Below are 25,498 nucleotides of genomic sequence, written 5' to 3'. Positions count from 1 at the left end.
CCCACGGTCGCCACTGCCCCACCTGGGCCGCTGGAGCTTCCGCTAGGACCCCTGGTGCCCAGGGTCCACCCTCATCCAGCGTGAGAGCTCGCCTTCCGCTCCGTAAGTGAGGGCCTGGGCCCAGGCCTCTAATGGCCAGCCTCCCTCCTCAGTGCCTCCCTGCGGCCTGGGCCGGCCACTGCCTGCTCTGCTGAGTGACTGGTGCCCGCTACTCTGGGCAGGGAAGGGGCCAGGGATCTCCCCAGACCTGCCCTCCCACCATGCTTCCCCCTCTTTTCCCCTGGGTGGCTGATGGGAGGAGCTAGGCCTATGGGGACAGGCCCTACAGGGGTCTGTGAGTGTCCTGCTGTCTATGGGTGCCCGGGTGTCCACAGGACTGTGTTGGCCCAAGCCTCGTAGTCTGTGAGTATGTCTGTGGTCCCTGGGTCCGTCTTTGGGTCTCTGGGTCTCCCTGAGAGTCTGTGCTGTCTCCATGGATGTCTCTGAGTCTCTGTGTAGATTCATGCATCTGTCTCTAGTATCCATCTGTCAGTCCGGGTTCTGTGGCTGGGCCAGGTCTGTGTTTGCTTCCCTGGGTAGGTGGGTGAGGGGCTGTGATTGCCCACATGTTGAGCTGGAACCTGGGGCTGTGAGGGGTGGGTGCAATGAAGCCTGAAGGGTCAACCCAAGGGCTTCCAACCAGTGACAGTGGAACCTCTGGGAGAGGGGATCCAGGTGGAGGGGGCAGGGGAGAACAGGCTTAGAGCACAGCCGCCACCCCACCTGGGTCCCCAGCCCAGACTTGTGCTTACACTGCCTGGGTCTTCCTCAACAATGTCCAGGAGACCCCCGTGGGCTCCACCCTAGAGAAGCTGACTGGGGATTCCCCAGCCCAACCCTCCCCCTCAGTCCCCTTCACTCCGCTGCAGAGGTGGTGCTGCTCCTGTTTTCCACTTTCTGAGGGCCCTTCCCTGACGGTTCAGAGGCAGTAGCACCCGCCCGCCAGCTCCTGCAGATACTCTTGTTTCTCAGGGGCTTGGGGTGGGGTGGTGGTGGTGGGGGGGGGTCTGCAATAACTCTCTTTCCTCCCTCCTCACCGAGACTGTTTCATGAACTCTCACGGAAACCACAGAACCCCTTCTGTAGGGCCGATCTTTTCCATTTTATATACGGAGAAACTGAGGCTCAGAGAAGCGAAGTGACCTGCCGGGGCTTGCATCGCAAGTCGGCCGCAGATTCTGCCCTTCATTCCGCTGAGTGAGCGAGATGGGACGTGGTCTGCGCGGGGTCTCGGGGCCTCGGCTCGCAGGACCAAGGCGCCAGCTCCAACCAAAGCCAGAGGCCTCGGGGTAGAGGCCCAGACGAAGCTGACCGCACCCAAGGGTCCGAGCCTTCAGCCTTCAGATCTGAGCCTTTCGGTCGCTGCGTCGCTGCGAATGCATAATTGTGGTATTTCCCGGCTTGAAGATCGCGGCTTTTTGGCTTTGCTGTTCTCAACACTCTCTCGGACCCTAGGCGCCCCGAGGGGGCAGGGGCAGGAGCAGGATGCGCCTTCCTCTCTCGGGTCTCAATTTTTTCATTTGAAAAATGAGAGTGACGGAGTAGACGTCCCCCAGCCCAGAGCAGTGGCTCAGCCCGTCCCGGCTCGACCCGAGGACCCCTTTGTCCCGGGGCTGCGGGGCACTCTCTCTTGCCCTGCCCCCAGCCCAGGTGAGAGCGCAGAACGGGAGGGGAGAGGGATATCTACTGTCCCTGGGCTCTGTTCCCCCAGCTCCCGCGCCTTCTGTGGCTGGCTTCGGGTCCTCACCAGACTTCGGAAAATTCGCAGGGTGGGATTAGGACGACTCCCATTTCCAGCCAAGCAAACTGAAGCTCAAGGAGGAAAAAGAGCTTGTCCCAGGTCTCCCAACTGGACGCTCTCCATCGATGACATCGATGACATCGATGACGCTCTCCATCGATGACACATCGATGTGCTTTGCCAACACCACTTCGGTTCATCCGCACGACCACCCTTAAGGAAGTCCAGTCATCATTCCCATTTTACAGATGAGGAAACTGAGGACCACAGAGGGGAGGAGATTTGCTTAAAACTCCAATGAGGAAATGTGCCTGGGCCGGGGGAGAACCCAGTTTCTACCCTTGAACCCATACCTTGGCCACGGCGCCCCACGTTCGCCCTACCTACTTCTACGCTGCCAAACGGCCAGCGCCCCCAGCGTGGCCCTCGCCAAGACTAAGCTGGATTTGCAAATAGGGACTCGCCTCCTTTCACCGCAGGCGGGTGGTCCGAGGCTCCCAGGCGCCTAGCACCTGCTCGGATTCCGGGGTGCCCGGGCTCTGGGAGCCGGGATGGGGATGTGGGGCGAGAGGGTGAGGGGAAAGGCACGAACCCGTCTAGGGGGCGGCGGAGGGCGCGGGCCCGGCCGCCGCCCCCGGATACCGAACGCGCTAATATGGAGGGGCCGGCCCCTGGCCCCAGCGCGGCGGGTTCGCGCAGCACGCACTGGCGGCGGAGGGGCCCGGGTCCCAGGTGCGCCTCAGAGCGGCCCTGGAGGCGGTGGGGGCGGGGAGGCGGGGTGGGGGAGCGCCGGGGCCCCGCGCCGCCAGCCCCGAGCCCCCGCCTCCCCGCCCCCGGCCCGAGCGGCCGTCATCGCGGGCGGGCGGCGCTGCGCCCGGGTGCGGCTCATCGCCGGCAGCGGCGGCGACGCGGCCAGGCGGTGCGGGGCTCGCGCTGGCGGGACGCGGGGCGCTGCTGCTCCCAGGAGCCGCCAGGTGGGCGCCGGGCGGGCCGTGGCCGCCGTCGCGCCCCTTCGCGCTGCCCCGGCCCAGGCTCTGCGCGCTTCCCTTCTGGGGACTTCGACTCTCCGCCCGAGGTCGCTCCCCCCGCCTCGGGCTCGGCCTCTCTCTCGGGGGCCCGCGGGGTCTCCGCCCGAGGTCTCAGCGCCTCGCGCCCCGCTAGCGGCTCCACGCCCTGCGCCCGCTGTCCCCGCTGCGCCCTCCTCGCCGGCTCTCCGCCCGACGTCTCGGTCTCGGTCGGTCTCGGTCTCGGTGGCTGCCGCCCGCGGGCTTTGTCTCTCCCGGCCTGGGAGCCCGGCGGCTCCGCGCTTTCGGGCTCTCTGTACGGGCGCCGTCGTTCTCCGCCTCTCTCAGCTCGAGCCCATGTCCGGGTCCGACTCTGCCGGGCCGCGCCTCTGAGTTCGGGGCCCGGGTCCGGCCGATTTCCGTGCGTCTTGCCGTCCCCGACCCCCTGGCCGGGCGCCTCCGTCTCTCCAGGTTTTCTCTCAGTGTCTCTGTCACTCTCTCTCTCTCTCTGCTTGGGTATCTCCCAGATTTCTCTTGTCTCTCCGGTGTCTCGGTCTGTCTCTCGTCTATCACTGTGTCTCTGGCTTTGCGGTTGTCTCTCCCAGGTTTTCTCTTTGGGCCTCTGTCTGCCAGTGTCTCTGATCTCTCTATCTCTCTCTTTCGTTCTCTCTCTCCCCCCGCCCCCCACTCTCTACCATCTCCCTAGCTCTCCGTCGTTCTCATCTCCCCCAGGTTTTCTCTGACTGGGCATCAATGTTTCTCTGTCACTCTCGGATTTTAGTTGTCTCTGTCGCCCAGGGGAACTCTCTCCGTTAAGCAGCGTCGGTCGGTGTCTCTCGCTCTCTTTTCTGCCCATCTCTCGGTCTCTCTCAGACTCTGCCTCTGTCTCCCTCGTCCCTGTCCGATCCCCAGAACGCTTGGGCCCCACTCCGACCGGGTTCGTTGGCATCTCCCCGGCGGGCGAGACAATCTCGTTTTCTCAGAATCGGGGTTTTGTTCTCAAACGAACGAATCCGGATCAAAGCGCATTTAATCCGAGAGTCCCAGATCGGGGGCGGCGGGGTGCCGCTCAGGAGGAGCCCCTGGGAGGGTTGGGGAGCGCGTGGGGCGGAAGTGTGGGGACAGGGTCAGCAAGGGCCCGGCAGGGGAGCTGCTCCAGGCACACGTGCTGCGGGCTGCTCAGGGCGCTCTAATGGGTGGTGTGCAACGGGCGCCCTCGACCTCTGGCGCTGTGGTGGGGGCCGGGGGCCGGGCCCAGAAGGAGGGCACCCTGGGGAGCGCGGCCGCGGCGGTGCAGGACCCGCCGGACCCAGGTCCGCGGCGCTGCCAGTCGCAGTGCCGCCCGCGATGAGCCTCTCCTCCCTCCACAGGCGGACGCCGCGGGCATGGACTATTCGTACGACGAGGACCTGGACGAGCTGTGCCCCGTCTGTGGGGACAAGGTGTCCGGCTACCACTACGGGCTGCTCACATGCGAGAGTTGCAAGGTGAGCGGGCAGCTGGCCGGCAAGGGACCGACCGGCGTGGAAGGCTGGCGAGCAGCCGGCGGGAAGCGGCGGAAAGCCCTGCTGGGAAGTGCAGGGAAGGGGAGACGGGGCCTGTCCCCTCCCACGCTGACTCCCTTCTCCCCCAGGGCTTCTTCAAGCGCACGGTGCAGAACAACAAGCACTACACGTGCACCGAGAGCCAGAGCTGCAAGATCGACAAGACGCAGCGCAAGCGCTGTCCCTTCTGCCGCTTCCAGAAATGCCTGACGGTGGGGATGCGCCTGGAAGGTGCGCACGCCGCACCTCCTACCCCTGACCTCTGATGGCAAGGGGCAGGGGGTGGGGGTGGGAGAAGGGGTGAGGGCAGGGTACCATAGCTCTTCTTAAAGTTTCTGGGGCCAGGCGATTAGCCCCTCATGTGACATTAGAACCCCGATCTCTGTGGGGGAGGGGTGAGAACTGATGTCGGTCTGGGTGAAGGGATGCATGCGGGACCAGCCTGGGATGGCTTGAGAAGTATCTAAAAGTGAACCCCAGAGAGATGACCTTCTCCCCAGCCCTTGCGGGCAAGGTAGCACAGGGCAGAGCCCCACAGAGCTCCTCCCTCTGCCAGGAGTCTGTTACACCCCCACTGACATCCCATACCAGCCAGCGCCAAGGTTTTCAATACCTTTACTGGAGTTCAAGTCCCAGTGCCACCACTTACAGGCTGGGTGACATTGGGCAAGTTCCTTAACCTCTCTGAGCTGCAGACTCCCCATCTGAAAGATGGGCCTAAGAGTAGTGCCTTCCTCCTGGAGTTAGTGAGAGAATTGTATGAAAAGCTCCTAGCGTGGTGCCTGGCACGTAGAAAATGCTCAACAGGTTAGCTATTACTGTTATTCTTATTTATGTTATTATCTGTCCAGCATCACTGTGCAGCCTGCACTCACTCAGACCACCCATCTGTTCGTCTGTCCATCCATCCACAAGATTCACTCAGTTCATTCACTCAGCAGGTTCTTAGCCAGGCCCTAGAGGGCTGGGGAATGGAGAGCAATCGCCCCCAGAGAACCCAGGCCCATCCTTGTCTCCCCACCCCCACCCCTAGCTCTCTGTCCGGAGGGGAGGAAAAACATTTTAGCAGGAAAAACTCAAACTCTTTGAGGGTGGACAGTCATAGGCTTCCACCCTGCTGGCCCCAGCCGGGCTGTGTGCCGAGCAGGCAGCTGTTGGTTAAAGTTTTTAAACAAAGTAGAAGGCTCCTGGTGGCTCTGAGAACTGCAGGCCATAAGTGCTGTCACCTAGAGGAAGGGCCCCTGATGGAAGGGGGGGTATCCTGTCCTGTCCCCAGAGCCCATGTGCCCAGCACCAGGTCCTGAGGGGCTCAGAAGAACTGGTTGTTGTGAGCAGCAGAAACCCCTCGCGGGGCCTGAGGGTGTGGAGCAGGGCTGCCCACCCCCATGGCAGGAAGATTGGCTGCATGGGCCCCGGAGACACATCCCTTGCTGAGCACCGCCCTCTCCCTCCTCCTCTCTCCCTTCTCCTGGAGCCCAGGGTGGGGTCCTGTCTGAGCAGGGGCTGGGGCCACACTTCGGCTGCAGAGACACACCTGTTGGGTCCGGCTGGTGACACATTCTTGGCCAGGCGGAGGGACATCTGGTCAGCAAGGGAGGTCCCTTCCCGCCAGCATAGAGCCCCAGTCAGCCCTAAACTCAGCTTCAGATTTGAAGGCAGCGGCAGAAACCCGAGTCATTTTGCAACAGGGGTTCAACAGAGTCAGGCAGTCAGTCAAGAAGCAGCTGGACACTGGGGACCCACCTGTGAACAAGGCTGACCAGAGCCCACTTCCTGTCACCATCTCAGGCCCTGTGCTGGGCACCTGAACCCACTGCTGAGCCCCCAGAAGCTCTCAGCCTGGGTCCATGGTACAATAGCACTCAGCAGGACGAGAGTGGGCAAGAGACAGGACATCCGGGGCAAGAACAGTGGCTGCTGCCTGGGTGAATCCAGGAACACTTTGGGTGTTTAGTAGGCATGAGAGAAGGAAAGGGTTTGAGGCAGAAGGAATACCAAAGGCAGGGTGGAGGAAGTGCCAAGCAGAGGAGCAGAGAGATAGTAAGGTGGAATGGAAAGAACACAGGGTCTCGTGAGGCGGGGGATGATGGAGAGGTGAACAGGGCCTTGAACGCCGGGTTAGGGAGATTGACTTCCTCTGAACGCCAGATTAAGGGCACTGGAGGAGCCATGAGAGGTATTGAGCTGGAGAGTGACCCAGTCAGATCGGTTTGGGGAAGAACTGTGAGTGGGGTGGTATGGCGGGTGGCCTGGAGGCGGTGAGCCTGCCCCTCTGCCTCTGCCCACAGCCGTGCGCGCTGACCGCATGCGGGGCGGCCGGAACAAGTTTGGGCCCATGTACAAGCGGGACCGGGCCCTGAAGCAACAGAAGAAGGCACAGATTCGAGCCAATGGCTTCAAGCTGGAGACAGGCCCCCCAATGGGGGTGCCCCCGCCGCCCCCTCCCCCACCGGACTACATGCTGCCCCCTGGCCTGCATGCACCTGAGCCCAAGGGCCTGGCCTCTGGTCCACCTGCTGGGCCACTGGGCGACTTTGGGGCCCCAGCGCTGCCTATGGCTGTGCCCAGCGCCCACGGGCCACTGGCTGGCTACCTCTATCCTGCCTTCCCTGGCCGCGCCATCAAGTCTGAGTACCCGGAGCCCTACGCCAGCCCCCCACAGCCCGGGCCGCCCTACGGCTACCCAGAGCCCTTCTCCGGAGGGCCTGGTGTGCCGGAGCTCATCCTGCAGCTGCTGCAGCTGGAGCCAGATGAGGACCAGGTACGGGCGCGCATCGTGGGCTGCCTGCAGGAACCGGCCAAAGGCCGCCCCGACCAGCCTGCACCCTTCAGCCTCCTGTGCAGGATGGCTGACCAGACCTTCATCTCCATCGTGGACTGGGCACGCAGGTGCATGGTCTTCAAGGAGCTGGAGGTGAGTCACTCCTCCCACCTGGCTGGCCACTGGTTCTGGGGTGTCCTCTCAGCTGCCCAAGTCTCAGTCTTGGCCACCCCTTGCGTGGGGCTCTCATGCCCACTGGCTTCAGGCCATGTCTAGGGACAGGGAGGCCACACTGGGGACATGAGGAGTGTTTCTGGTCCATCATAGCCTTCCTTGTCCCTCTCCCACCTCCTCACTCACCCCTCCCTCTTTCTCCTTCTCTGTTCCCTGAGTGTCTATCTCTCACGGCCTCTGGTTCTTTTATCTCTGCCTCTGCCTCTTTCTGTTGTCTCTCTCCCTGGTGTGCTATCTCTCTGCTTCCCTGTCTCTCTCTAGTCCCTTCAATCTTTGTCTCTTTCTCTCCCAGTCTGAGTCTCTGTCGACATTTATCTTTCTTTCTCTGAGACCCTGGGCTCTCGCAAAGGACTAGCTCAGTCCTTGGGAGGCTGCCTCTGGTTGCCCCGGGCCAATGTCAGGAAGAGGGTCCAAGGCATCCTGTCCTCTCATTTGGAGAGGCCGCCACTCCCTGCTAGCCTCAGATATCACAGAAGGGGTCTTAGTATCTCAGACTTTGGGATGCTTCTCCTTCCCAGCTAAGGTGAAAGATCTTACTGTCCCTGCATCTCTCATGCACGATGGTTAGTCCCACGTGTAAATGTGTGTGTCTGTGTGTGCAGGGAGTGCTAGGTGGGAGGGTAAGTGGGAGATTGCAGGGCCCGCCCCTCATCTTCCAGATGCCTCGGCTGCAAGGCCTTCCATTCCCCTGGGTTGAGGTGCCTGCGGCTGAAGTGAGCAGGAAAGCAGCAGGAGAAACTAAGGCCAGACAAGGAAGAACTTCCCAATCATCCTGCCTAGTGGTTTGAAGCACCCGAAGACTGGGAGCTGCCCCTCTAGTGCCCTGGCTCCCTATGATCAGGATTTCTGCCAACTTCAGAGGCCCCCCCCTCCCCCAAGCCTGGCCAAGCCCATCCTCCCTGGCCTAGACAGAGACATGATAGGCCTTTAGTTCAGGCCTATTGATGTTTACCTTTCCCAGGTCAGTCCCCTTGGCTGTTCTGGGACTGGGTGTAAACAGCAGGGCCTGTTGCCCTCCCTGCTGGGGCCACTGCAGCCTTGAGTGGCATTGTCAGTGCTGATGCCACTCAGGCCTGGGCTTCCTCCAGGGGCGTGTGTCCGGATGGGCCAGAGGTACTGTCTGCAGGGGCTGGGCTGGGCATGGGGGTCAGGGGGGATAAGATGAAGCCTGGGCACTGTGAACCCTCGAGGCATCGTGGAGCTGGGAGCCTGGGTTGCTCTGGGGCCCAGAGCAACCAAGCATTGGCCGTGACGCCTTCTGCTTCTACTGTGGAGGGCCTGTCGTGGCTGAGGTCTGGGGATGTGCCGGCTGTCTGTCATGGGGTGGGACTTCTCACCCCTGCCCCACCTCTAGGCCGACCTCATGGGTAGAACAAGAGGCAGGGCCTCAAACAATCCCATCTGCCTTCCACTCGTGGCTGGAGGCCCTGGTGGGGGAGGAAGATCCCAAGACCCTTCGGTTGGTTGCCAGCTTTCCCTCCAGGCTTCCCATGAGCCCCCAGTGCAGAGGGGAGGAGGAGCAGAGCATTCCTGGCCTTCTAGAATCCTGGATCCAGGGGCAGGGCACTTCCTCTGGCCGCCTTCCTGGTCTCTCGGGGTTTTTCACGCAGGATGGGAAGGGCTTTTGTCCAAGCTTAGCTGAGTGTTTTTTCCTGCTTCTGGTTTCTCTGTGGTCCAAACCTTCCTGCTTCCCCTTCCCAGAGTCTCTGAATCAAGCCCAGGAATATGAACCATCGTTACCAGCCTCTGTAAAGAAGCCTTGTAGATAAGTACCAGCCCAGCCCTTAGAGGGCATCTCATCAGCCATGTGGAGCTTCTTTCCCACTGGTCCAATAAGCCCTGGACTGATGTCTATTTGCAAAGCCAGAGGTAGGGAAGCAGAAAAGTGTGAGGGGAGCTGAGTGACTGTTCTCTCTCTTTTTAAAAAATATTTATTTATTTATTTATTTGGTTACAGCAGATCTTAGTTGCAGCAGGTGGGCTCCTTAGTTGCAGCACATGGGCTCTTTAGTTGTGGCATGTGAACTCTTAGTTGCGGCGTTCACGTGGGATCTAGTTCCCTGACCAGGGATCGAACCCGGGCCCCCTGTGTTGGGAGCATGGAGTCCTATCCACTGTGCCACCAGGGAAGTCCCTGTTCTCTCTTTTGACTGACCATTCATTCCTCACCTCCGGGCAGGACACAGCAGACAGCAGAGGGGGCTCCCTAGCTCTGAGAGTGGGGCAGCCCTTGGCCTGTGCATAGGGACACTGAAATGAATTGGACCCAGGGGGCTGCCAGGCTAGAGGAAGAGACAGACATGCACATAGGTAATGCCAACACAGGGTGCCCGGGGCTCTGACAGCAGTAGAAAGGGGCCAAGGGAGACCAGCAGGAGAGCAAATGGCTCTATGTTAGAAAGTCAGGGAAGGTTTCTTTGATCTGTACCTCTCCAGAAAGCAGTCTGAGAAGGTTAAGGGCGTTCTGGGAAAGGGGACAGGAGAAGACCCAGAAGTGTGAAAAGGTACCATGTGTCAGGGGGTCTCAGGTGGTCCTATGAGGCAGGGCTGGAGAGGTAGGCAGGGTCGGAAGCAGAGCTTGGACTAGGAGTAGGTCCTTTGGCAGTGGGTGATGGACAGCCTGCCTGGGCAGGGCAGGCTCCCACCACAGAGCCTGAGATCTCCCCAGAGGCTTGCTCAGCCCTCTGTGATGCTGATGACGTCTTGCTGTCCAGGGGAAAGCCTGGGGTCTTTGCTGAGCTGATAATGGGGCTCCAGATGCCCTTTTGGGGTTGTCCTCCTCCAGCCTCTTTCCCAGCTTGGATGTCCCTCTGCCTCCATTTTTGTTTTGGGAGGTGGGGCAGGCCGTGTGGCATGTGGGATCCTAGTTCCCTGGCCAGGGATCAAGCCTGTGCCCCCTGCAATGGAAGCGCAGAGTCTTAACCACTGGACTGACAGGGAAGTCCCTCTCATGCAATCACAGTGTGTTAGGTCTGACATGGTACAGAGGTTAGTAACATACACCAGAATCAGAGAGGCCCGTGTTCAAGTTCCATATCTGCCACTTATCTGGTGTGTGACTTTGGGCAAGTGACTTTACTCCTCTGGGCCTCATTTGTCCCTATCTGTAAAAAAGGGGGAGTTGAAATAGTAGCCACCTCATAGGGTTGTTGGAAGGGCTTAGTGAGCTAGGGCAGGTAAAGAATTTAGCACAGGGTGCAGCACCCAGGAAGTGTTCAGTGAGTGGGGGCAGTGGCTCCCTCCCTCGCTGGGCCCCTCTGCCGCTGTACCATTGAATCTAACCTTGCAGGTGGTAGACAGGCCTGGCCAGGAAGAGGGAGAAAAGATACATCGTGTCCACACTCCTCTGAGCACTAGAGCTCTGGGAGAAGACGGGGGCCCACCTTGCCCTGGGCTTCCAAAGCAGCTTCATACCTGCAAGGTAGCAGAAACTCACCTGTACATACTGCTCAGTGGGGGCAGGGTGTAGGCCCAGGCAGGCAGCCTCTCTGGACAGTCGCTGGGAGGATGCAAGATAGGAATCAGGGAGGTGGAAGCAAGGGCCAAGAGTGCCTAATGACCCATCTTGACATCAGTTCACCCTTGACATCCAGCTCCGAGGCCCCGGATTGGCAACAGATTTAACTGCTTAGGTATATGGTTTCATTTAAGTGGCAGTAACTCTGTCAGTCCTGGACTGACAAATGACAGCCGGCCAACCACTCGGCCGGGAGAGCGCCATGGCCAGCCCGCGGCTTGTCAGCCACTGGAGAATTACAGAGCCCACTGGCCTTCGACCGCCAGACTGATCAGACCCCAGGGGGCTCCGGAGGGGGGCCTGCTGGGAAGGAGGTCATCTCGGCACACATAAATACCCTGTCTCCGAGGCAGGCTGCAAAGTGTCAAGGCTCCAGGAAGATTTGTGGCAGACCGGCAGGAGGGGTGGGCGGCTGGTGGGCCCGGCAGACAGGCCAGGCTGATGAGGGACCCCAGGGCTGAGACTGCACATGTCCTTGTTCCCAGGGTGGCAGGGCAGACTGAGGGTAGAGGAAGAACCTTTTGCTTAGGGGAAAGCCCACGGAAGGTGAAAACCAACCCTCTTTGGTTAAGTGAGCCTCTTAGCCACCTGCTTTCCCATGGAGAGGGGCTGGCAGCTAGGGCCCTCTGGTTTTCTTTTAAATAAAAAGGGGAGTGTGTGTGTGTGTCTGTGTGTGTGTGTGTCTGTGTGTGTGTGTGTCCATCTGTGTGGGGAGTGTTTGGAGTTTGGTGTCTTTATGTGTCCATCCAGGGGAAGAGCTAGTAAAGAGTCTGGAAGGCACGATTGCTTGGCTGGTGGGGAGGGGAACCCGGGCCAGGGCAGAGTCCCCAGAATAGCTGACCATGGGTTCCCAGAACCCTTCACGACTGACACCGCTGTGCTCATATGTTTTCTCTAACCAAAAGAGGGAGGATTTATTTTTTTCCATTTCTCAGAATAGGAAATCAGGGCAGGAGAGGGTGCGTGGCTAAGTGGGAATCAGAGGGCACAGGGCACAAAAGCCCAGCCACCGTAGTGCATCTCTCTGCCCTGCACCCCTATCAGCCCCGTGGGCAGGGCTGCCCCCACTCCCGGGGTCTGAGGTCTGGGTACAGAGTCTGCTCCCAGGGCTCGGCCAGCCGGGTCACTGTGACCCCTTCTGCTTTCTGCCCAAAGCTCAGCCAGCTTATCTCCTAATTCTCCCCCTTATCTCTTGTGCTTCCACCTCCCCACCCCCTGTTCCTTTAATTCAGGCACAAGGGTGTCTGCTCCCTAGGGCCCCAATGGGTGGGGGGCAGAACCCAGCCCTGCACGTCCTCCCTTCTCCTCTGCCTCCATCTGGGTTGCCCAAAGTGGGCCAGTGCGACTCCCGGACCAGGCACCTCCTGCTTGGGCTCCAGGAGTGCCAACCCCCCCGCCGCCCCCCAAGAAGACCAGCCCAGGCGGGTCGTCTGTGCAGAGCCCAGCTCCCTGCGGTTACCTGAGGGGAGCATCTGCTCCCTTATCTGTAGTGGGCAGGGGTGAGGAGTCCTGGGCGTGCTGGGAATGGGGCCTGGTCTAGGCGCTCACTGAGCCTTGCCTCCCTCCTTGGAAGCTGTGATGGGGAGGCTCTCTGGGGACCGGCCACTTCCTGAGGCACGATAAGGCGATAAGGCGAGGTGTCTTTGCGATGCATCCCTGCCTGGTTCTTAGTCTCTCCCGGCCCCTCCCATCCAGGGCTACCTGTGGCTGAGCCTCGGGTCCCCCTGGCTGGGCTTGCTGTTCTGACAGTAATGGGGCTCTAGGACGGACCTTCTGCTGGGAGATGGATGGGGAGGTATGGGTTCTTGACACAGAGGGGAGGGGAGGAGGGGAGGAGGGGAGGCTGGGGACTCAGAGCAGGATAGAGGCAGACCCTTCCTCTTGTTCTCAGCCGTACAGGCTGGGGAAGCGCTGAGCAGGCGAGGCCTGAAGGAAGCCTGACAGTGTGTCCAGCTGCTCACTTTGCTCTTTGTCCACTTTTCTCTCCCTCTGTCTGTCTGAGGACAGGCCCCAGGGCCACTCCCAGGAGAGGAGCAGAGCAGAGGGGAGGAGGGGGCTTCTAGCCCCCGAGAAGAGAGAGCTGTTGGTTAGGCCTGGGCCAGTTCCTTTTCAGGCCAGGGGCTGCCTGGACTACTCTGGTCTCCAGGTTGGGGGTTGTTCCTCCCAGACCCCACAGGTGTCAGGGAAGACAGAGGCATGAATGGTGCCATCAGATGTTACAGGTGCCATGTCCAGAGGATGGGGAGGGCTTCATGGGTGAGGTAGTGAGCCTGCCGTGAAATCTAGGGTGGCAAGGGTGGGTCTTCCTGCACACCTAGTGTCAAGAGCAGAGATGAGCTAGACAGAGCTGTGTGACCTTGGGTAAGTTACTTGACCTCTCTGAGCTCAGTGTCCTCTCTCCATGGATTGGGGATAACACTAGTACCAACTACAAAGGCTTGTGGAGCTGCAGCACAGTGACTGTTAGCTATCGTGATTTGCACTCACTGTAGGGCATGGCCCAGGAAGGTGCCTGGAGGGTGCCCGTTGGGTCGATGGCAGCTGGCTGATGAGCCACAGATGCTGAAAGGGACTGGAGTCTGCACTATGTCCTCCTAGGATGACACGCTGCACCCAGCGCAGTTCTGAACACCCAGAAGTGTTCAGTATTTGTCACTATGGAGAGTTGTGGACCGAGAATGCCAGCCGTGGCCCTGGCCTGGCTCTGCCTCTCTGTGACCCCAGGAGAGTCCCTTGCCCTCACTGGGTGGCAGATTCTTCATCCGGAAATAGGAGTTTAGGCCAGGAGATCCCTAAGGGCCCTTCTGGCTCTGGCATCCCACGGTCCTGAGTCCCACTTGTCATCGTCACGAGGGTCTACTCTTGCCATGCTAGAATGTGGCGATCCCCCAGACTGGAGGATAGTCCCTGCCCTCACACTGAGCGCCCCTCAGTGCAGCCTGGGGATTCAGAATCGGCCCCACGTGCCCTTCTATTCCTGCTTCTCATGTAGACCGTTGCCAGCCACCTGCTCATTCCCTGGGCCGGACCTCCTCTCTTCCCATGAACTTCAAAGCTCTGCACAAGACTGCGAGGAAGCCCTCTGTTTTCTCTACATGGCTCCTTTTGAGTGATTGTGGCTGCTAGAGATGTGACCACAGGCCAAATGGGCACAAGGAAAAATTAATACTAATCTTCCCTTGCATTTAAAGGAATCCTTCACAAAGCACTTCCGTAGACATTATTCTGTAACATTTATTGGGGGCTTAATATGTGCCAGACCACCTTCTAATACTTTGCCCACTCTCCAGATGAGAAAACAGAGGCCCAGAAAGGTTACAGAACTTGCTTAAGGTCATACAACTTGTAAGAGGCAGAGCCGGGGCCTGAGCACCTCCGTTAGACCCTCTTATTATTTTGCTAGACCCCTGCCACACTTTGATGAAGAAGACACATGGGTAAACTGGACACAGAGGTTGGGCAGCTTGCCCAGGTCACATACCCAGTTGAGCTGCTGAACTCAGAGCTGGGAGGAGGAGGGGCGAGGGGACGGTCCCCAGCTGGACCGTGGCTGGACCCTGGACCCCTGTGTGCCTCTTCCTTGCAGGTGGCCGACCAGATGACACTACTGCAGAACTGCTGGAGCGAGCTGCTGGTGTTCGACCACATCTACCGTCAGATCCAACATGGCAAGGAGGGCAGCATCCTGCTGGTCACTGGGCAGGAGGTGACCAGACCCTACTGCGCCCTGTCCTGACCCCCCAGCACACACTTCCAGAATTCTGGGCCCAGAAGAGGTCCCAGGCCTCTCCAGGGCTGGCCCTGGGCACCACTGAATATCAGCCCTTTCCCCAGGTTCATGGGATACCCACCAGCCCGACCTCCCTCTGATCAGCCCTAGATTTGACCTTGAGAGGAACCAGGCCCTGGGAGCCCTGCTCTGGGGGAAGCAGCTCAGGGATGTGGGGAGGGTCAGGGAGGCTCTTGGAGGACGTGATGGTGGCGCTGGGTAGTGAAAGAGTAAATAAGGGCTGGTTGGGTAGTGACGGGGTGGAGGGGCAATCCCCACCTCCACACATGCAGAGGAGGTAGCACGGGCCAGGCTTAGAGAGGCAGGTTAGGACTGCTGAGCTGCTGGGGGCTGCCGGTGTGCTGGGACATGGGTTTGGGGGGCAGGTGCCCTGTTGGGGCTGGGATGAGGTGAGAGATAAGGCTGGAGGTGTGGCTGGGGGCTGGGATGGGCAAGACCTTGCAGGTTCTAAATCCTGAATGATGGATGGAAGGATGAATGGATGGATGGATGGTTGGATGGCTGGATGGCTGAATGGGTGGGCAAAGGGGTCTGGGCCCCAAAAGAGGTCAGAGTCAGAATTTGGACACTCTTAGAGCAGGGAATTAGGGGCACTAGGATGGGAGGCAGGTGTGGTGGCTCCTGGAATCAAGCAGGGAGCATCAGAAGAGTTTTAAGTGGGGAAGGACACAACCAGGTTGTATATGAGGAAGCACATGGAGGGGGCAAGATGGGGGGTGAGGAGGAAATGAAGGCAGCCACCCGCTGCTCAGAACACTGGGGACCTGGGAGGGCACAATTCAAGGAGGAGGGGAGAGGAGGCATAGGGGAAATGGAGGGAAGTAGGGAGAAGGAAAGGGAGGTTGATGCCCAGGGTCTAGGCTGGTGGAGGGAGCGTCACTCCTGGGGGCATACAAGAGGAGTGGGTGTCATAGGTGCTTGGGGAGAGAGATTGGAGACTGAGGCCCTGCTCCCTACCCCCTACCTCCAACCCTTTGTCCTCATCCTCTGTTCTCACCTGGGTGTCTCAGGCCATCCAGGGCCAGCAGAATGCTGGTTGCAAGGATGTAACTTTGAGCCACCTGGGAGAGCACATGAAGGAGTCTGAGGTGTGAGTGTCGGCTCTGTCAACATGTGGATGGAAGCCTCTGAGGCTATGGGACAGTCCTGTGCGTGCGTGTGTGTGTGTGTGTGTGTGTGTGTGCGCCTGTATTTTATTGTACAAACATCTCCACACACATAAGTGGGTGGGTGTTGAGATCTGCCCGTCACCATGTCAGTGGGAACATATACACATGCATGTGTCTGTGTTACCCTGTGATGTGACCCTACAAGGGTGTGTGTGTGTGTGTGTGTGTGTGTGTGTGTGTGTGTGTGTGTTCACGTCCTGAAGCAGGTGGACGAGGCTGTGAGTGTGTCCCTCCATGTGTGTGAACGTGAGCTGAGGTGTGGCCACAGCTGCAGTCCAGGTGTCCATGTGTGGGCCCTGGGCGGTCATGTGGCCGCATCCACGCGGATCCAGGCACGGCTGCCCCGCCCCCCACCCAGCACGACGTGGTGCTCACTGCAGACGCCACACAAAACACAAAAGCTGCTTGTACCACTGGGCCTGGCGGCAGCTCTTTGTGCAGGAAAGACCCTTCAGCTCTCCCTCTGCACCCACCTGCCTGGTGTCGGCTCTGCGGCACGGGGGCCCTCAGCTCTGGGCCGGGCAGTGGGAGCAGAGCTGGGAGCCTGGGGGGGATCCAGGGGCCTGAGGAGGTGCCACGCCTCCCCCTCCCCACTTGGCTCAGCTCCAAGGCTGGGCACCCCTGACCCCCAGCCTCCGACCAGTGCCCCCTATCCACGCCCTCCCCTGGTGTCCCTGACCCCTGCCCTCTGCCCACCCAGGTGGAGCTGACCATGGTGGCCGCCCAGGCAGGCTCCCTGCTTCACAGCCTGGTGCTTCGGGCGCAGGAGCTGGTGCTGCAGCTGCATGCACTGCAGCTGGACCGCCAGGAGTTCGTCTGCCTCAAGTTCCTCATCCTCTTCAGCCTCGGTGAGTGGGCTGAGCAAGGCCTGGCCTGGGGGTAGGGGGGCGGGCGGGCAAGGAGACCCTAAGGTGGGGCTCTCCGATGGGGGCCTCTCTTAGTGAATAAAGGGGACCTGGCCCAGGGCCTGCTTCCTCTCTGGGCCTGAGTTTCTTTGTTTGGAAGGACAGAGGGCCAGGATAATGTCTAAGACTTGCCCTTGATGGGACAAGGAACCCTCCTGAGGATGTGGTAGATTGCCAGCTGATAGCCCTAGAAAAGTGCCGATGCCACCCCAGAAAATGTGATTTCAGGAGCTTCTGATTCCTGGCTCCCATCCTGAGGTCCCTGTGTTTCCTAATTCCACGCTCTAAGGGTGTCTGAATTCTGACTCTGAGCTCTTTGGGGCCCAGACCCCTTTGCCCATTCATTCATTCACTCATTCAAAAAAGACCCCAAATCTCTGTCTTCAAGGAGCTGACCTTCTGTTGGGGAGAGAGACAATAAGCATAATATGATTAGTAAAATGTATAAATTAGTGAAATGATTCGTAAAATGTATAGCCTGGAAGATTTAGGTAAGTGCTAGGGAGGAAAACAAAGCAGGGCAGGGGCAGAGGGCCAGCCCAGCCCGCCAGCTCGCCTGGCTCCCCAAGTGTCTGGTGTCTCCCTCCCTTTGCCCTCCTGACCCCGGCCCAGCCTGTGCCGCTCAGGTCTCCACCCTCCGTCTGAGCTCTCATCAGGTCAGCCTCCTTTTGCCCTCCTTCACCCAGCAAGCATGTCCAGTGCCCTCCCTGTGCCCAGCAATGCTGCGTTCACAGAGGTTTTCCCTGCTCTCAGGCGGCTCCCAGTCTGGGAGAGGCCTCCAGCCAGTGCCATCAGGGCTGAGACAGAGAGATGGGGAACCCAGGACGGGGAGCAAGGGATCTGCCTGGAAGGCTTCCTGGAAGGACATATGAACAGGGTCTTGGAGGATGAGTAGGAGTTTGTTGGGGGGGGATAAATCTTTTAGCAGAGGTGTAGATGGGATGGAAGGTTGGAACAGAGGGGCGTGAATGCCTTGTCACCTGGGGAGGGGGCAGGATCAAGACGCTGTCTTTGTGGCAGATGGCATCACAGCCACAGTCTGGCAAGGGTGTGCCTGCTCAAGAGTGGGGGCAGCTGGGGAAGCAGTGGGTAAGAAAACAAGCTGGGAGGGGGTGATTAGTGACGTACTGACTGGGGCAAGCCCTGTGTTCAGGCTGTGGCCGTGTGACTGGGTGCCTGGGCTGGGCCTCCTGACTCTGCTGGCACAGCAGGTTGGTAGCTGGAGGGCGTATCGGCAAGGCTGCAGGGGTTGGTAGGGGTCGAGCATGCTGGGGGGTGGGGGCTGAACCTTGGGCAGCCAGTTAGGAGCCTGAAGCCCTTGGCGGGGCCTCGGGGACCTGGGCCAGGCTGGCTCCAGCTGGGGAAGGCCCCTTCCTCCTCTGCCTGCAGTGGTACCCTCCTCCCAACCTCAGTTTCACCAGAGCCACAGATGTGTGTGGTTTGGGGTGTGCAGGGTCCAGGGGTCATGTGCGTGTCTGTGCCTTTGTTTTCGCGCATGTATAGACTGTGAACTTTTATGGGCTAGTGGGATTTTATGTGTCATGTGGTGTGAGCAATCTGTATATGGCTGAGTGGTGACTGGGGAGATGTGGAGATGTGAGGGATTTGAGGGGCGTGCTTGGGACACATTGTATTGTAGTGTGGGTTCTGTGGTGGTTTGTGAGGTGACAGTTCTTGACCTGACCGCCGTCAAGAGGCCACTAGGAGGTCTTGGGGAGGGTGGGGCTGCCAGCCACCAAGTTCCTTGGCCAGGGCTCCATCTTGGTGCCCCTTGCAGAGTAGGGACCGCGTCTTGGCTCTCCAGACCACCCGGGGCCTGAGGCACATGCCTGCAGCCCTCAGCCCCTCTTCCTACCAAAGCCCCAGCGCTGGGGACTGCCAGGCCCGGCACAGCCTTGGCCTCCACCAGGTGATAAATCCAGGACTCCTCCTTCTGTGGGGTGTAGGGAGGACATCAAGGCTGAGCCCAGCCCTCTTCTCCTGGGTCCAGGCAAGGGGCTGTACTCAGAACCATGAGTGCACAGCCCCTCCTGCACGCCAGCCTTCATCCTGTTTTCCAGAGAAGGCAGTTGGGGCCGGGAGACTGGGAGTGTCTACAGTGCTCGGCTGGAACAGGCTGGAGGGGGTGGGACGGAGGATTGGGAGTGTGCACGTGTGTGCACACATGCGAGGCAGGGTGGAGCAGTGGTTAGGCGATGGGCCACCTGGATTCTAAATCTAGACTCTCTCTCTGCTTGTGGGCCCTTGAGCAAGTCACTCCCCTCTCTGAGCCTCTATTTCCCCATCTGTAGAATGAACATCATAAGCATCTTTAACTTGCTATGAGATTTAATGAGAAAATTCCCCAAAATGTTCAGAGCATGGCCTGGCCCCTCAGAGTATGCATCAGTATCGTTTCTATCATAGCCATCATTAAGTTCACGAGCAAATGAACAAGTTAGTGAATGAAGTGAAGGAAGGAACGTGTCTCTCTCCGTCTTTGTTGCACACTGTGTGTCTGGCACAGTGCCTTGTCTTTGGGGACAGTGACCCTCAGGGTGGGGGTCAGAAACTCTAGTGGTATTGGGGCTGTGAGGGGAGAAGACCCGGGACCCAGGCCTGTCCGAGCTCGTCGGTGTGCAGTGACAGGAGCCCAGGGGAGCCACAGGGGCTGCTGGCTGACAGGTTCCAGGTGTGGAGAGGAGCCTGGGCAGTCCAGTGTGATCAGGACTGGGCCAAAGAGGAGAAAACAACTATGCCTAGGATATCAGGGAAGTCTGCTTGGAGGAGGGGCCTCTGAGCTGGGCCTTGTAGTATGAGCAGGAGTGTTCTGGGTGAAACAAAGCAAGCAGCAGCAAGGGCATCCCAGACTGAAGGAACAGCTTGTGCACAGGGATGGGTGATCCTGAAAGTCTGGAAGTACCTGTGGGGCAGGGAGAGGGTGAGGAGGAGGCTGGAGAGGTGGGCAGGGGCTGAGCTGCGCAAGGCCTTGAATGCCAGGCCAGTACGTTGAACCTTCCCTGGGGGAGGATTTTCAGCAGGGAGAAACATGATCAAGTTTGCATTTTGGCAAGGTCCTTCCAACTGCAGCATGGGAAAAGGATGGCAGGTGGCAATGCAGAGCCCTGCAAGAGGCTAGACATGGGGCTGGGGTGAAGTGGATAAATTTGGGCAAGACGAGGGGGAAGATTTGCCCAGAGTCTGGAAGGTGGGAGGGGGCTACTCCCATGATCCCACCCAGACCACCAGAGCTGGGTCCCCAAGGGAACTGGGACGCAGAATGGGGTGGCCACTTGCCCCTAGTCCTCCAGCTGGCATGCTGGGCATCACCCCGGGGCAGCGCCTCCCTGGGCTGCTTCAGCCTGAACTTGTGTGACGGCTGTCCCCCAACCCCTCCGCCCTTCAGCCCGCTCAGCGCCTCCTTCTTGCCTGCCTCCACAGAAGGGTGCCATTTGGTGTCTAAATAGCCGGCTCAGGCAGGCGCGAAGGCAGGTAAGGAGGTTTAATTAAAATTAGTGCCTCTCTCCTGGCAATCACGGTGTTTATGAAGATGGGCCCGGCTGGCATTGTTCTGCAGAGGACTTAATCGAAGCTTAATGGATTGACCTAACATTCGATTTCCTGACTTGCATTGAGGCGGCGGCAGCAGCATTCCCTTAAGCGTTTGCAATTTACCCACTGCTCGCGCCAACAAAAGGCGGCCTGAATAGCAGCCCCACTCGAGGGGCCATTGTGCGCGGGGGCGCCTGCCTGAGTCACCGCTATTGGGACAACATTCTTTATGCCTCGCTGGAATGAAAGGATTATTCAAATATTCAATTAAACCGTGAAAAGGGGGCTTTTCTGAGAACCTGGGGGCCCCCGGCTCTGCAGAGCTAGCGGGCTGCTCTCGGAGGTGGGGTTGCCATCTCCCAGCCCCCTCCTACCTCCCACCCCCCGGATTGCTGGGAGCTGAGCAGGCCCGGCTCCAGCCTGTGGTGGCTCAAGGCCCAGAGCTGGGCAGATGAGGTCCAGTTCTTGGGTGCCCTGAGAGGCGGAGATTAATTTGCCCCCATTTTGCAGATGACGGGAAACTGATGCTCAGACCGGGGAAGGGACTTGCCCCGGGTCACCTAGCTGGTGGTGGAGCTGGGGTTTGAGCCCCTGACGCACGAAGGGGGCATCTCCAGGTTTGTGTGTCTAAGGAAGGAAGGGCGTGGTGTCCCGAGGGATGCTGGCTCTGTCACATCCAGCATCCCAGAGAATCTTCACGACAGTTCCTTTAGAGGCAGGCTGGGAGAAGGGGCGTGACTTGACCACATTCCTCTCCAAGAGGGTGTCCAGAGTAGCCTTCCTGGGGAAACCAAAGACCCCAGGCTTGGTGGCCCTTGGACAGGACTCCTGAGTTGGATGGAACATAAAGTCATCATGTCATCTAATCCCCCAGGAACCAGGGTTCAGGCTTGACCCCGCATCCAGGCCTGACCCCGCCTCTGCTTGCCCATAGTGCTTTGGAGCCAGAGAGATGTGGGTTTGAATCCCGGCTCTGGTATCTGTTGTGTGCTCCAGGCCTGCCCCACTGTCGCCCGTGCATGGAAGACGCCCTTTCCGGCCTGCCTGGGTGTCTGTGGGGATTAAGTGATGGCGGGGGTGGGGGCGGGGAAGTGCAGCAGGTGCGGGGGGAAACGACTCTCCTGTCTTGTACTGTAATGGCCAGGGCTCAATTAGTGACCGTGCTTCTCGCCCCCAGCCCTGTAGCCCACTTTGTGGGGGCAGTGGGGGTCTCCAGCCTCCCGAGAGCTGCAGGACCCGTAGAGCTGCTAGGAGGGGGGTGTCCCTGAAGGCTGTCCTTGTTCTGCACCTCCCCACCCTGCACTCCGCCCTGCTGTCCCTGTCACACTGCTGCTGGGAACAGTAAATCCTGGTAAAGCCGAGGCTCTGGTTGGTCCTCCCCAGCCCCCTCCCACTCCTGCCTCTACTGCAGCATCTTATCCAGTCCTCCCCGCACCCTCACCTGTTTCTTCTGGGCCCCTTTACTGCTGTGTGGCCTTGAGCTGGTCCCTACCCTTCTCTGGACCCCCAGCCTCCTATTGTAAATTGTCAGAAGACAAACAGGAGAACTGCCCTGGGGATGGTGGGGACTGAAGGTAGATTGGGATGGAAAGAGATTGGGAAAGGAATGGGGCCAGTAAGCACCTCTTGCCCCCAGGGGACGCTAGTTAGGTGGGGAGACTTCCCATGACCTTTGAGTTTATTTGGAGAGGGCCAGGCTAGGGAACAGGGCTGCTATGTACAGTTGGACAGGTTGTTTCCTGAACAAGGGCACCTAGACAGGGGAAAGGTAGAGGCTGAAATCCAGCCTGCATGCCCCTCACCAAGCTGTCTTTCTGTGGACATGGGGGACCTTCTTTCTAATTGGCACAAGGTGCCTTATGGGCTAATGGTGATCCTGGGGAGGCCAGGAAGAATATGACCCTGGCTCACTTACTGAATGAGGTGAGGGGGATGGGGGCGAGGATGGGGGGGAGGCCCAGATCCTGCCATACGCCCTGGGTCCAGCTTGGGTTTCCCTAAATCCGACTTTGGACAACACAGGCCTCAGCGGGCATGCTGGGGGCGGCTGGGGATCAGGGTTGCCAGGAGCATCCAGCCCTCCTGGCGCAGTGGGTGTTAAGAGGGATTAGAAGGGCCAAGGCCTGTGCCTGCTGGGCTCCGGACTCCCCCGCAGCAGCAGGGCTGGGAGTGATGGGAACGCAGGGGAAGTGGATGGACGACCATCTTCTGAACCGCTGGACGACGCATCCCAGGCCTGGCGGGGCTCGGAGCGGGGGATGGGGACAGGTTCTGTGGATTCCTGCTGACTTTCAGCCCCTAGACAGGGCACCAGCTGGAGATGCTGCCCAGGAGCTGAAAAAAGCCTGCAAGCAGTGATGAGGACTCCTGTGACAGGAAACTGGCCCTCCATGGGCACCCCTGGGGGCCAGGCACCTGTGCAGTGCCCTGGCACCGGAGCTCCCCCTGCTGCAAGGTGGGCACGGCCCCTTTCGTAGAGGAGGAAGGCCTTCAGGTCTGGAAAGGACAGGGCACAGGCCACCGATTCTAAATGGTGGGGCTGGGATTTGAACAACCATCCACTTCACGCTAAAGACACTTAATTTTTATTTCTTCACTGAACCTCCAGGACAGGGGATGCATTAATCACACTCCTCTGTCCCTGGTACAAATGATCGTTGGTCCACGCAGAGCCACCCACCCGCCTCTCCCTCCCATCACCAACCATCCTGTTTACGTTTAACTCGGCTCTTCTTGTTTGTCTCTGTTCTTACACAATGTGCATGCTCTGTGCGCTAGTGTTTTTCATTTAAGTAGGTGGCTTTACCTTATAGATCTCATTCTGGATCTCCCTTTTTTGCTTTTCATTTTATTTTTTGTTTTTTTCCCACTCAGGCCCATGCTTTTAAAAGTCCGTCCATTTGCTCAGTACTGTGTCTGCTCCATTGCTTCTGTCTACTGCACAGGACTCCCGGGGATGCAGCCACCACCTGGCCATCCAGGCCACCTCCCCATCACCGTAACTATTGTTGCAGTGAACGTCCACGACCCCATGAGAAAATTTCCTTGGGGTACTAGAGCCTCTTGATTGGTCAGAGCATGGACCAAAGGAGTGCCTGTCACTGTCTAGAATGGGGGATGGGACCCCTCCGCTCACAGTGTGCCTCTCTGGTGATGGTGCTGATGGGGGATAGCGATGACGGCGGCGGGGTGGTGATGCTGATGGTGCCTACCCCGGGGATGATGGCAACAGGATGGTTTTGACCATGGGGCTGGGGATGGTGGTGTTCCTGGATGTGGTGAGAGTAGGAGTAATAATAACACTAACACACTGAGTCTTATGAAGTGCCAGACACTGTTCTTCTGAGCACTTTCTACATATCAACTCCCTTAATTCTCACAACAATCTTGTGAAGTAGGCACTACTGCCACCCTGTTTTGCAGATGAAGAAATTAAGAGGTTAAATAACGTGTCCAGGGATGCACCTGGTGAGGTTGGCGGTGGTCTTGGTGATGACGGTGGGGTTGATGACAATGGCAGCAGTGGTGGTGACAGGTGCTTGTGGCTGGGTGGTCAGTGGTGGCCGTGTGTGTGATAACCGCAGGGATGTTAGTGTCAGTGACTGCTGCTGATGGTGGTGTTCAACCAAGGTGTTGATGGTGATGGCGACCATGGTGGTGACGGGAATGACGGTGGTTTGATTGTTGATGGCAGCAGTGACCACGTGTGTGAAAACCAGGGATGCTGGTATCGGTGACTGATGCTGGTGACAGTGTTCATCAACAACGGTAATGGCACCATGGTGGTGACGGGGAGGCTGTGGTTCGTTGTTGATGGTGGCAGTGCCCATGTCTTTGGTGATCATAGGGATGTTGGCGTTGCTGATGCCAGTGACGGTGTTGATGATGTGATGGGGCTGGTGAACGGCTCCTCCCTTTGCAGATGTGAAGTTCCTGAATAACCACAGCCTGGTGAAGGACGCTCAGGAGAAGGCAAATGCCGCCCTGCTCGATTACACCCTGTGCCACTACCCGCACTGTGGAGACAAGTTCCAGCAGCTGCTGCTGTGCCTGGTGGAGGTGCGGGCACTGAGCATGCAGGCCAAGGAGTACCTGTACCACAAGCACCTGGGCAACGAGATGCCCCGAAACAACCTGCTCATCGAGATGCTGCAGGCCAAGCAGACCTGAGCTTGGGCCAGTGACGGGGGGAAGTGGGGCCGGGGCCGGGGGAGGGGCCGCAGCACCCCTGTGGTCTCCAGATGGTTTATTTTATTATGCTGACCCAGGACCCCAGCACGTAGGCCCCTGCCCCTGCGCTCTCTGAAGCCCTGCGTTTGGGAAGGTGGGTGAAGGTGGGCAGGGCCTGGCTGAGGTGGGGTGGTCTCCACTAACCACTGGCACTTGCCTGCCACTCAGAGTGCCCCAAGGAGGTGGCTGCTAGCCACTCCCTCCCTCCCCCTGCTCCCAGCTGTCTGTCCTGGAGTCTGGCGCACAGGCCCAGGGAGGGGGTTCGGATTCCCTGGTGGGCCTCAATGTCCCTTGAGTCAGAGGTCATCCCTTCCCCCTCTCCTGGAAACAGAGGCAGAGAGAAGTTGAGCGGACATCAACTGGGGGGGAGAGGAGAGGAGAGGGTCTCCAGAACTCCCTCACAGAGACCAGGAGGGAAGCCCTCTGTTTTGTAAACCAGGGATAACAGAGTTTGCAAAATTAGGCAAGGGACTGTTGGGCCCTAGAGGATACTGGGAGACTGGTTAGGACCCAGAGACCTCCTCCCTAAACCTTCTATCCCATCTGACGTCTGCAGGGGAGAATTTTGACATGTTATCTGCAAAGAATTTTGCTGCAATCATCTTTCTAACCCTTTCCCGGCAGGGGAGAAGTTTGGCACAATCAACGTTCTAGCCCCACCCACGGTTGGCCCTCCAGGCTGGTATTTGTCTGCAAAGCTGTAGTCAAGAAGTTTTTTGTTTGTTTTTGTTTTATTTGTTTTTTAATTTAGATACTCCTTGAAAGGTGTGTATGTGGAGGGGCAGGGGACAGATTTGAGGTCTGAGGCTGGGACTGGGGATTAGCAGCAAGACCAGCCCATGGATTCTTCCCAAACACCCTCATACCACGTACCCCATGGGTGGTGCTGGGTCATTATTTCTGAGCCCTCACTCCAATCCAGAGGAGAGCTTGCCCCCCCCTCCGCCCCCAGCCCACTAGAGGACCAGCAGCATGGCCTGCGGGGGGCTCAGAGTCTCTGTGGGTGGGAAGCCGGGTGATCCTGGGGAGGGTG

General features: G+C 58.9%; 1 protein-coding gene across 1 annotated transcript; it reads left to right on the top strand.

Moving 5' to 3' along the window:
* Window positions 1–25,087, top strand: NR5A1 (nuclear receptor subfamily 5 group A member 1). Its single transcript, XM_036855870.1, has 7 exons — window positions 1–102; window positions 4,155–4,271; window positions 4,418–4,559; window positions 6,617–7,242; window positions 14,427–14,546; window positions 16,500–16,647; window positions 24,158–25,087. Exons 2-7 carry the CDS (start codon window positions 4,170–4,172, stop codon window positions 24,403–24,405), a joined length of 1,386 nt encoding a protein of 461 aa, XP_036711765.1. The 5' UTR covers window positions 1–102; window positions 4,155–4,169; the 3' UTR covers window positions 24,406–25,087.
* Window positions 25,088–25,498: the final 411 nt, after the last annotated feature.

This window comes from Balaenoptera musculus, chromosome 6 (assembly GCF_009873245.2).
Source record: "Balaenoptera musculus isolate JJ_BM4_2016_0621 chromosome 6, mBalMus1.pri.v3, whole genome shotgun sequence".
Classification (NCBI taxonomy): domain Eukaryota; kingdom Metazoa; phylum Chordata; class Mammalia; order Artiodactyla; family Balaenopteridae; genus Balaenoptera; species Balaenoptera musculus.
The sequence above is the reverse complement of the archived record's forward strand: the minus strand, read 5'-3'. Positions and strand labels throughout refer to the sequence as shown.

What these genes read in the sequence shown, in the direction of transcription:
- NR5A1 (XM_036855870.1), top strand. Translation starts at nt 4,170, where the DNA reads ATGGACTATTCGTACGACGAGGACCTGGACGAGCTGTGCCCCGTCTGT. An exon ending in GGTGGGGATGCGCCTGGAAG is followed by an intron (nt 4,560 to 6,616) that starts GTGCGCACGCCG and finishes CTCTGCCCACAG; the next exon opens with CCGTGCGCGCTGACCGCATG. An exon ending in TGGTCTTCAAGGAGCTGGAG is followed by an intron (nt 7,243 to 14,426) that starts GTGAGTCACTCC and finishes TCTTCCTTGCAG; the next exon opens with GTGGCCGACCAGATGACACT.